This window comes from Schistocerca nitens, chromosome 3 (genome assembly GCF_023898315.1).
Source record: "Schistocerca nitens isolate TAMUIC-IGC-003100 chromosome 3, iqSchNite1.1, whole genome shotgun sequence".
In the NCBI taxonomy this organism is placed as follows: Eukaryota; Metazoa; Arthropoda; class Insecta; order Orthoptera; family Acrididae; genus Schistocerca; species Schistocerca nitens.
The window spans coordinates 749,026,915-749,039,038 of NC_064616.1; the positions used below are offsets into that span (position 1 = coordinate 749,026,915).

A 12,124-nucleotide genomic window follows, 5' to 3' on the forward strand; every position below is an offset into this window, starting at 1 on the left:
ATAGTACAACGAAGGTAACTGACAGAAATAAGCCGACCGTTGTGGCCGAGCGGTTCTAGGCGCTTCAGTCCGGAACTGCGCTGCTGTTCGATTTTACACAAAGTACGCGAAGGAACTTGCCGCCCCCCCCCCCCCCCCTCCTTGCAGCGGTGTACCATAGGTCTCTAGAAGAGCGTAGCGTTCCAAAAGATTGGAAAAGGGCACAGGTCATCCCCGTTTTCAAGAAGGGACGTCGAACACATGTTCAGAACTATAGACTTATATCTCTAACGTCGATTAGTTGTAGAATTCTGGAACACGTATTATGTTCGAGTATAATGACTTTTCTGGAGACTAGAAATCTAGTCTGTAGGAATCAGCATGGGTTTCGAAAAAGACGATCGTGCGAAACCCAGCTCGCGCTATTCGTCCACGAGACTCAGAGGGCCATAGACACGGGTTCCCAGGTAGATGCCGTGTTTCTTAACTTCCACAAGGCGTTTGATACAGTTCCCAGTCGTTTAATGAACAAAGTAAGAGCATATAGACTATCAGACCAATTGTGTGATTGGATTGAAGAGTTCCTAGATAACAGAACGCAGCATGTCATTCTCAATGGAGAGAAGTCTTCCGAAGTAAGAGTGATTTCAGGTGTGCCGCAGGGGAGTGTCGTAGGACCGTTGCTATTCACAATAAATGACCTTGTGGATAACATCGGAAGTTCACTGAGGCTTTTTGCGGATGATGCTGTAGTATATCGAGTGGTTGTAACAATGGAAAATTGTACTGAAATGCAGGAGGGTCTGCAACGAATTGACGCATGGTGCAGGGAATGGCAATTGAACCTTAATTTCGACAAGTGTAATGTGCTGCGAATACATAGAAAGGAAGATCCTTTATCATTTAGCTACAATATAGCAGGTCAGCAACTGGAAGCAGTTAATTCCATAAATTATCTGGGAGTAGGCATTAGGAGTGATCTAAAATGGAATGACCACATAAATTAATCGTCGGTAAAGCAGATGCCAGACTGAGATTCATTGGAAGAATCCTAAGGAAATGCAGTCCGAAAACAAAGGAAGTAGGTCACAGTACACTTGTTCGCCCATTGCTTGAATACTGCTCACCGGTTTGGGATTCGTACCAGATAGGGTTGATAGAAGAGATAGAGAAGATCCAACGGAGAGCAGCGCGCTTCGTTACAGTATCATTTATTAATCGCGAAAGCGTTACGGAGATGATAGATAGACTCCAGTGGAAGACTCTGCAAGAGAGACGCTCAGTAGCTCGGTACGGGCTTTTGTTGAAGTTTAGAGAATATACCTTCACCGAGGAGTCAAGCAGTATATTGCTCCCTCCTACGTATATCTCGCGAAGAGACCATGAGGATAAAATCAGAGAGATTAGAACCCACACAGAGGTATACCGACAATCTTTCTTTCCACGAACAATACGAGACTGGAACAGACGGGAGAACCGATAGAGGTACTCAAAGTACCCTCCGTCACACACCGTCAGGTAGCTTGTGGAGTATAGATGTAGATGTAGATGTGTCAGCGATTCATGATGGTCCCATCGACATTACAGAAGGTGAGACATGGCTCTTAATAAGGTGTGTGATCACCATGGACGGCAATGCATGGTCTGCAACGTGCTACCACGCTGGTCACAATGTTGGTAAGGAGTTCTTGTGGCAAGGCAATCCATTCCTCCATGGGCGCGGTGGACAACTGCTAGACGGTCGTCGGTTCCTGTAGATGTGCTGCAATATGTCTTCCCAACGCATCCTGCATGTGCTCGATGGCGCTTAAGTCGCGAGAAGGGGCGGTCCAGTCCATTCGCTGAATATTCTTTAGTTCCAAGAGCTCCATTTATGCTGTTCGAAGCGGTCACGCATTGGCAGCCATCAAAATGAAGTCAGGGGCGAATACACCGCTGAAAAGACACACATTTGGAAGGAGTACAGTGTCACAAAAACGTTGACTGTGGTCAAAGATTTGGAGGTCAGTACGCCCATGAAACATTATGTCTGCCCACATCATAATACCTGGCTCACCAAAACGATCACGTTCCACAGTTTTTCTGGGTGCATTACGTACCATCATATGACGAGAGGTGGGCACACGCAACGCGGCTAGGAACATTGTAACATTGAAACTTCCTGGCAGATTAAAACTGTGTGCCGGACCGAGACTCGAACTCGGGACCTTTGCCTTTCGGCGGGAAAGTGCTCTACCAACTGAGCTACCCAAGCACGACTCACGCCCCGTCCTCACAGCTTTACTTCTGCCAGTACCTCGTCTCGGCTGTGAGGACGGGGCGTGAGTCGTGCTTGGGTAGCTCAGTTGGTAGAGCACTTTCCCGCGAAAGGCAAAGGTCCCGAGTTCGAGTCTCGGTCCGGCACACAGTTTTAATCTGCCAGGATGTTTCATATCAGCGCACACTCCGCTGCAGAGTGAAAATCTCATTATTGTAACATTATCGGACGCGATAGTTTTGGTAATCCAGGTATTATGGTGTGGGGAAGCATAAATTTGCAAGGGAGTACTGATCTCCGTATCTTTGAACACGCTATACTCACTGGTCAAAGTTACTGTGACACTGTACTTCTTCCCCATGTCCCTCTTTCCAGAGGTGCATTCGTCCCTGACTTCTTTTTTTTATGGATAATAAAACGTGACTGCATCAAACAGCGTAGGAGCTCTGGGAACGAGAGGATATTCGGCAAATGGACTGGTCTGCCAATTCCCCCGACTTATGATAAATCCCATCGATATGGTTTGCGTTGGTAGACGCACTGCAGCACGTTCACGTGCACCAACGATCATCCAGCAGTTGTCAACCCCGCTGGTGGAGGAATGGAACGCCCTATCACAAGAACTCTTTACCAACCTTGTGTGGACTGTATGGGAGCACGTTGCAGAGTACCCATTGCTGTCAGTGGTGATTACACACTCTAACGAGAAACACGTTCCGACGTTTGTAATGTCTAGGAGCCCACCATGAATTGGCGGTGACTTCACTGTAATTACATTCTATGAATAAAAGTGTCATTCCTGTTCTTATCATTTTTATTTCTTTCAGTTATCTTCTGCGCTGTAACGTAGCAGTTAGTTCGATGTATGGTCCAAGTGTCATCGAGCTGTTTGAGCATTAGAAAGGCGAGCCACTGTCTGAAGAACTGAATTATCTTAGGGTTAATAATCAGTAAGAAGTTTCTCTGTTAACATTGCTGGCGAATCTACTGTCGTCTGTAGAAAGGGTGTTAGGCTATAGGTACAGATATTCCGATCATTTATACTTGATCATGTACCCATTCCAGTGAGTTATTTTTTCTCTGCATCTAACAGTCTTCCTGTGCCACGGAGTGGACTCCGCCTGTCAGTATAGATTATCCATTTTGCATCCAAGCGTGGACACCTCAGTACCTGACCTGCTGTCCAGGGGAAAATAAAGATTAGTTGTTTGATCATCATCTTGGTGTTGGGGCTCTTTTGTCTGTGTTTGCTTTAACAATAATATATGTTTTTGAGTGGGGTCCGCCTTTAGCAAAACACTATTTTGTTTTTGTCACAGACATGTTTCACTACAGTTGAAGCATCATCAGTGGTTTTTTTTATTGTTAAGGCTGTTAAACATAAGGAATGTTGTTTACTGTTTAAATACATACAACTATTAGTTTCTAAATAGTAATTACAGGTTTTTGAGAAGCACACAGAATTGTGTATTCATACCTTCTTACTACATGGTGTGGTTTTCCTGCTGTAATATGTTTTTATAGTGTCTGTTTTTCTTTACAGTTTGTCGCCTGCAACTATATACAACTTAATGTAGGCAAAACATTGACGCAAAATTACGATTTCTAAACTGTTGTGGCTACGCCTGAGATTAATAATTTATGTGAAAGGTTTTGTGTGTGTGTATGTGCGTGTGTGTGTGTGTGTGTGTGTGTGTGCGTGTGTGCGTGTGTTTCACTTACTGTTTCTTTTTTCGTCATCTTCTTCATTGCCAAGTTCAGTGTTTTGAGTTGTCACTGTCACTGTCAGCGTCACTGTCTATCAGCTGTGATAACAAGATGGATGACAGTGGAACAGTAGAAGGTTTGAAAACGAGATGGCAGACAGTGGAACATTGAACTCTCGCTCTCTCTCTCTCTCTCTCTCTGAGAAATTCGAAACAACCGCCAATGACATCTTCAACTGTATTTAAACAGTAAAGAACATTCCTTATGTTTAACAGCCATATCAATAAAAAAAACACTGATGATGCTGCAACTGCAGTGAAACATGTCTAGGTCAAAAACAAAATAGTGTTTTGCTGAAGGACACCACTCAAAAACGTTATGTTATTAATTGTCTGCTTGTGCCATGCGTACTTGGAAGTACCAATAAGCCTAAAAAGATAATACTCGTAATATCTATAATTGTTAGTCTGCAAATGAAGTAAATACTGACGTAATGTTGTTCGATACACTGTTCTCAGTAATCAATAGGAATTCCTCACTTTTACTCCTAACACCTTGTATATTGCTTCAGTCCCTATACCAAAAGCTGAAACGTTTTTACTAGATATACTGTGCGTATCTTGCCACGTCCAAAAATATATCATTACCAAAACTGACTATCCGTAACGCCATAAAAAGTTGCTGCCTATGCAACTGCATTTTGGTTACATTTAATTGACTCTTGATTCTCTGCTTGTCACGGGCAGACGCGCTGTAGAAGAAGTCCTTCAGTCTGCTTTAATAGTCAAGATTTTCAAACACGAAAGTTTCTCCCTGTGGAGGATCTGTGTGCAAACATGTGCACATGTTCACAGCGTCTGAGAAATAGGCGGGGTCCAAGCTGACAGCCTGTATGCCTTTTTTCCCCTACAAATGTAAAAATAAATAATCAGATATCAACTAGATGTTTCACCATCCCAGGCAAAGTAAGAACTACAGCTGGATTTCTGAAACTCTGTGCATCATATCAAGCTCGTTGGTCTCCTGGTTAAGACTCTGGACTAGAATTTGGAAGTAGTGGGATTCGAATCCTGGTCCATATATTCTTCATTGATTGAGCTTACCCATTACGGATATTTTAGAACCTGTGACTGTTAACTGAATGTAAATACATGAAACTGCAACCAGTTACTTTTTTGTATAGTTATTTATTATTCCATAAGCCGGTTTTCGAATCTTTTCAGGTTCATCTTATTCTGAAGATTAAGATGAACCTGAAAAGGTTCGAAAACCGGTTCATGGGATAATAAATAGTTATTCAATAAAGTGGCTGTTTGCAGTTTTATGTATTTACATTCTTAACTGAGTATTAGCGAGCGCAAGAAAGAAGTTATAAAGCAGAATGAGATTTTCACTCAGCAGCGAAGTGTGCGCTGATATGAAACTTCCTAGCAGATTAAAACTGTGTGCCGGGCCGAGGCTCGAACTCGGGACCTTCGTCTTTCGCGGGCAAGTGCTCTACCAACCGAGCTACCCAAGCACGACTCACGCCCCCTCCTCACAGCTTCAGTTCTACCAGTACCTCGTCTCCTACCTTTCAAACTTCACAAAAGCTCTTCTGCGAACCTTGCAGAACTAGCACCTCTGAAAGAAAGGACATTGCAAGGCTTAGCATGCATTTGTTCGTTTGACAACTTTTTAACAATTTCTTCATCATGAAAAAGAGCCAAGTAGAAAATATGAGGGAGCAAAAAAGTAAACCAAAGACGTGCTTTGCGTGCAAAGTACTTCAGCACTTCTCAAGGGGCATACTGGGAACGGGGAAATAAGGACAATCCTTGTGCATGGTGTTCGGAAATTCCCGTTACAAACTTCTATGACTTGCAGAGGAGAGTGAGCACATGTTTAGGAACCTATGTCCGGAAACGTTCTACGACGATTTCAGTTCAGATGTTTAACTCACCCACTTCTGCTTGACGGAAATGCATTAAGCGTGACGTAGTACAATTATTAGGTAGAATAACAATTGGAAAAGAAAATAACGAAACATCCATTTATGGCTTGGGCACATTTGTTTCTATTAACACTTAAACATTACGTGTTCACATTATTCCAGAACAAAAAAGAACCCAGCATACTGTACGTACAGAACAGTACTGATGTATTACAACAACCGTTCGGTGTGGCGACCACCAACGTTGTTTACAGACATCGTATCTACGAAGCATGTTCTGGTACATACTCTCGATCCCACCTGATGTCTCTTCAGTTTCTAGTGCAGTGTCCAGAACTCGTGTCAGCAGATCTTCCTCTATCTCTATAGGGGTCTCGTAAATGAAACTTTGCTTACGACGCCACAAGATGTAGTCCATAGGAGTTAAATCCGGCGATCTCCGCGGCCACGCCGTTGGACCACCTCGGCCTATCCATCTTCCACGATATCGTCTGTTGAGATGTCTCCGGACCGAACGTGAGAAGTGAGGGGGTGCACAACCACATTTCATTACGGATATTCAGTGGCACAGCTTCCAAGAACGGGTCCAACACGTTTTGTAGGAAGATCAAGTATGCACGACCAGTTAGCTTGAGTAGAAGCAGACGTGGATACGTTCCACGTCTGAAACAAAACCGTCGTAGAACGGAAACGGTGCTGAGCCAGATCGCTGGTCGATCATCTGCGATCGGCTTGTTATCTTTGGCGCGTCCCCGGGCATGAGCATCTTTGCGTTTTCGGCTGGGGCGCGCGGGACGGTGAGAGGCAGTCGGTTTGGGGCGCCCGGTGAGTCTGGTGGAGTTGTGGCTCGGGCGTAAGCACATGTGTGATGTCTGTTACGCTGGGGCTGTTTGCTAATCGTGAAACTCCTGCGGCGGTTACCGGTTGCCTGGAAGGCATTTCATATAAACTTTGCCAAGCCTCGCAGTGAGAGGGGAGTCCAGAGTTGGTGTTGGTCTACATGTTTGTACAAATTGAGGTGCCTGTGTGAAAAGCACGGCGTGGGCCTGTTGGTTGCTTCGTCCATCTGTCAGCCACCGCAAGCGGATGTTCGGCCGGAATGTCTACAGTTTGTGGTGAGCATAGTGTGAACAAGTTCTCGTAGGATGTGCTCCCAGCCTGACTCTTAGCCTGTGTTATTTGTGGGTGCCGACCCCTTGTCTATTACTGTTTCCGGGAGTCCTGTAAGATTTCACAGCAAAACTGTGTTTTTGTGGCATTCTGTGTTTCTGGCTCAGCCTACGCCTAGGAAGGGATTGGACATCTTTTGGAATTCCTTAAGGCTGTAATTTAAATATATAAAAAATTGTTCTTTCAGAATAAGCGCCTGTTTCTTTGTGACACTGCAGTTCAAACAGGAGTGGCGTAATGTTAATGAGTATTTGTTATTCGTCAAATCAAGTGTATTTAATGTCTTGCACTTTTCTGGGGCACGCAGCTGTGTTACTGACTCATTTTGAAGTGTTCTGTCGGGTGAATGACTGCTCCCCACTTCAGTGTATTATTTTGAGTAGTATTGTAAGGTTTTTTGGATATTTGTCAGTGGGGTGTATTGATTCAATTTTGTTTTTCTCTTTCTTTTCAATTACGGAGAATTGTTTAGTTTATCTGGTTATTGGCTTAACTCGCGCTTCACGCACTAAACCAGCTGATATTGAAATTGTGTTTTTACTCCTGTTTAATGTCAGACAGATTCAAATGTAACTTCATTTATGTTATTTGAAATAAATGTGTTGGATTGACCTTAACGAATTATGTGCAATTGAAGTAAGGGACACAGTCCTTCATTAGCGCTTAACAGTGGCGTGTAGTTCGGATTGTGAGCCCTGTGCTCGGACCAGGTGCGTTACCGGACATGGATTCCTATTCAAAACATTATGTACTCCTCCCCTCTACAAGTCCTAAAGGTCTGTAACGCGATTTTCCGTCCACCCTGTATTTTCCTCAAGAATCCGCCGCGAGTGGCCAAACTTACGTTTCAAGTACAATACGCATGCTGGAGGCGATGAAAAGTCGCTCTGAACCTTCATGTAAGATAAAAACGGTCAAGCATATTGTGAAATGATTTGTTCAAAAGTAAGAAACAAAATAGAACAGAGAAACACTTGACGCGCCTTTGAACGTTCCAGGGAATCGTGTACAGCTGCTGAGATGCTCGCAGATTAGTGACGTAAGGAGATCACTCAGTGAAACTCCACCACATAAATGCCCTCTAGTACTATTTAAAATTCTAAGACTGTAAGTGAAACACTGAACTTCAAATTCTCAATCGGCACCTCAATTGCCATACATGATTGAAAGGCGCGTCAAATATTTCTCTAACTTGTTTTCTTTCTTGCCTTTAAACAGATCATTTCACATTATATTTGACTACATTTTTTCAATTTTCTTTTTATTTTCAATAACATATTTAAATATGGGTCGGTATTCTATTATTATTAAGAGAATACTGATCAATAAAAAGCAAAACAGTTTCAGTTTATGCTGCGAATTGACATCTTTTGACGCTGCTGCTGTTCATTAAATATTTCAATTTTCCCTCAAATCACGAAGTTTTCCCTAATTATACTGATTATTTTGAAGCAATTAAATACTTTTTTTCAAAACTATACTTCACACTGGTCAGTTTGATATCCCGTTAGTCGGCCGAAGTGGCCGAGCGGTTCTAGGCGCTACAGTCTGGAACCGCGCGACTGCTACGGTCGCAGGTTCGAATCCTGCCTCAGGCATGGATGTGTGTGATGTCCTTAGGTTAGTTAGGTTTAAATAGTTCTAAGTTCTAGGGGACTGATGACCTCAGAAGTTAAGTCCCATAGTGCTCAGAGCCATTTTGATACCCCGTTTGTCCATTCCGCACTCTTCGTTTCGATATGAAAATTTAGCCAAAAATCCTTTGTGTAATATCTAGGGAGTCATGTTTTCGTTCCGCTCAAACATTTGACCAATATACAGGGTGAAAAGTATTTAAACCGACAAACTCTGGGAGGTTATAGGGGACCCTCAGTTGTAGGCAACTGCTGTCCACCAGTGTAGTAGTGGATTGTCTGTGTTTACTATGCGATACATCTGGAGCGAGTACACTGATATGGTTGGTGCGTACTACGTAGCGCACCGCAACGGACGAGCTGCACAGCGGTTTATCAACAACAATATCCCAATCGCCGTATCCCGCATCATACGACCTTTGCTGCTGTCTACCAACGTCTGCGTGAGACCGGGTTATTTTGCAGATTACCTGGACAGGGACGCCGTCGCACGGTAAGAACGCTGCAATTTGAGGAAGCTGTCTGTCTTGCAGCATGTGGAGCGGGATCCTTCAATCAGCACTCGTGCAATTGCACGTAACATGGGGACGAATCAGACGAATGTAAGAACAGTCCTTCGAGAGCAATTGTTACGTCCATTTCACATACAGCGTGTCCACAACCTGAAACCAGTTGATTATCCACCCAGTGCACAGTTTTCGCAGTGGTACCTGGAACAGTGTGAAATGCATCCTTCATTTCCATCCTCTGTGTTGTTTACCGATGAAGCAACGTTCGGGCGTGATGGAGTCTTCAACATGCACAATTCGCATGTTTGGAGTGAGGATAACACACATGCCACAGTTACTAGCGCTCATCAAGTGCGGTTCTTCGTTATTGTGTGGGTCGGTGTTGTTGGGGACTGTTTAATTGGGCCGTATCTGCTACCTAGGCCATTAAATGGCAGGCACTATTACAATTTTCTCGCCAGAGCATTGCCAGAATTGCTGGAAGACGTCCCGCTCTCAACAAGACAACGCATGTGGTTCCAAAATGACGGGGCCCCGACACATTTCAGTCGTCGTGTGCGTCGATTCCTGGACCGACGTTTCCCAGAAACGTGGACTGGCAGAGGTGGTCCTGTACCATGGCCTGCTCGATCCCCAGACATGTCCCCTCTGGACTTTTTGTGTGGGGAGAGATGTGCAACCTTGTTTACGCAACTCCTGTTGCATCTGAAGAGGATCTGGTTGCCTGGATAGTAGCAGCAGCAGCAGAAACAATTCAGGGTACTCCTGCGGTTTTTGCCCGTGTCAGACAGAACATGATCCGACGGTGTAACCTTTGTTTACGTGTCAATGGAGCCATTTTTGAAAATCTACTGTAATTGAAATTGGCTTGTGTTAAGGACTTGGAAGAGCAGTTTAACGGAATGGATAGTGTCTTGAAAGAAGGATATAAGATGAACATCAACAAACGCAAAACGAGTATAATGGAATGTAGTCGAATTAAGTCGGGTGATGCTGAGAGAATTAGATTAGGAAATGAGACACTTAAAGTAGTAAAGAAGTTTTGCTATTTGGGGAGCAAAATAACTGATGATGGTAGAAGTAGAGAGGATATAAAATGTAGACTGGCAATGGCAAGGAAAGCGTTTCTGAAGAAGAAAAATTTGTTAACATCGAGTATAGATTTAAATGTCAGGAAGTCGTTTCTGAAAGTATTTGTATGGAGTGTAGCCATGTATGGAAGTGAAAGGTGGACGATAAATAGTTTAGACAAGAAGAGAATAGAAGCTTTCGAAACGTGGTGCTACAGAAGAATGCTGAAGATTAGATGGATAGATCACATAACTAATGAGGAGGTATTGGATAGAATTGGGGAGAAGAGAAGTTTGTGGCACAACTTGACTAGAAGAAGGGATCGGTTGGTAGGACATGTTCTGAGGCATCAAGGGATCACCAATTTAGTATTGGAGGGCACCGTGGAGGGTAAAAATCGTAGAGGGAGACCAAGAGATGAATACACTAAGCAGATTCAAAAGGATGTAGGTTACAGTAGGTACTGGGAGATGAAGAAGCTTGCACAGGATAGAGTAGCATGAAGAGCTGCATCACACCAGTCTCAGGACTGAAGACCACAACAACAACAACAATGTGTTGTCTCTTGGTCATAAAAAATGGAAAAGTGTTTGTTGGTTTATTTAATTTGCTGCCAAAGAAATCTTCCTCTACCAGTTTAAATACTCCTCATAGGGAAAAATGATATTGGGGAAAAATATTTGTTTTGATTTCTCCTAAAACCTCCCGGAGTTTGTCGGTTTAAATACTTTTCACCCTGTAGTGCCTGCAAGGCGTCGGAAGGAGCAGTGGAATATAAAAGCATCCATTCAGATTCCACAGTACGGGAAACGACATGTAGGCAAGCGATAGGCCACAGCAAGGGCAGTTAGTTTACTTGTTCACGTTATGCTTGATTACAGCTCCGTGATTCTAACCCTGAGAGAATCATCACGCCCCTCGTGTTGAAAACGTCGGTTCTCCTTTTGGACGAATGTTAAGGTTGTTCCAATCTCTGTCAGCGGGATGGCGTCCCATCGTTGCGTTGTGTTTCTGGGATACTGACCTTTCCGTCCAGCGTGGCGGAGGGCGGCAGCCCGTTGCCGATGTACTCCACATTGTTGGCCTGGCTGTCGTAGTTGGACTGCGCGTCAGCCAGCTGCACCGCCAGCACCAGCGCCACAGCACACACCACTCGAGACATCTGCAACACACGCACAAGCACACCTGTAGCAACAGCCTTTAGTCGTATCGCAGACACTGCAATATCGAGAAACAGTACTAAAAAACTAGATTAGAATGAGAACTATACAAAAATGTAGACTTTCACGGCCGGAAATGTCATGTCCATTATGATTATCCGGGCGGTTGATGAATTTTGTCTCAATTCCCAATGTTTAGTCCCCGTCTGTGGGAGACATCTTCAAGGGGGTCTGTAGCTCGGTGGACACTGGCTCGCTACTGACGAGCCAGCGGGTGTGTTGGACCTTCCACCGAGCTACAGACCCCCTTGAAGATGTCTCCCGCAGACGGGGACGAAACGTTGGCAATTGATACAAAATTCATCAACCGACCACGGCATAACAGCCCTGATAATCATAATGGAAATGAGAACTACGACACAAAAAGAGATTTCACAGTATTGTGAAAACAGAGACATCCACGAACTGACTAATTAAGCATCCATCACACTCCAGTGTGTGAATGTACTCTCTGTAATTCACTGGAAATTTGGCAATTTTCTGCTTAGTATTACGCCTCAAAACTTCAATTCTCACATCTACACGCCTTTAATAACTTAATTGATTCGACTGTTACTTAAATCAATATTATCTGAATATCTAAGATCTGCCATCGAAATTCTAAGACTAATGATTATTTAACAGATGTCTTACATTCTATGAAG

At 43.8% G+C, this 12,124-nt stretch overlaps 1 protein-coding gene across 3 annotated transcripts in view; it reads right to left on the reverse strand.

Annotated features, from left to right (window-relative positions):
* The window catches only part of LOC126248746 (uncharacterized), a 208,591-nt gene that overhangs the window by 24,251 nt on the left and 172,216 nt on the right, over positions 1-12,124 (reverse strand). For all 3 annotated transcript variants that reach the window (XM_049950076.1, XM_049950078.1, XM_049950077.1), the window contains one exon: positions 11,285-11,422. In XM_049950076.1, the coding sequence (XP_049806033.1) occupies positions 11,285-11,422 (138 nt within the window). The remainder of the gene's footprint in view (positions 1-11,284; positions 11,423-12,124) is intronic.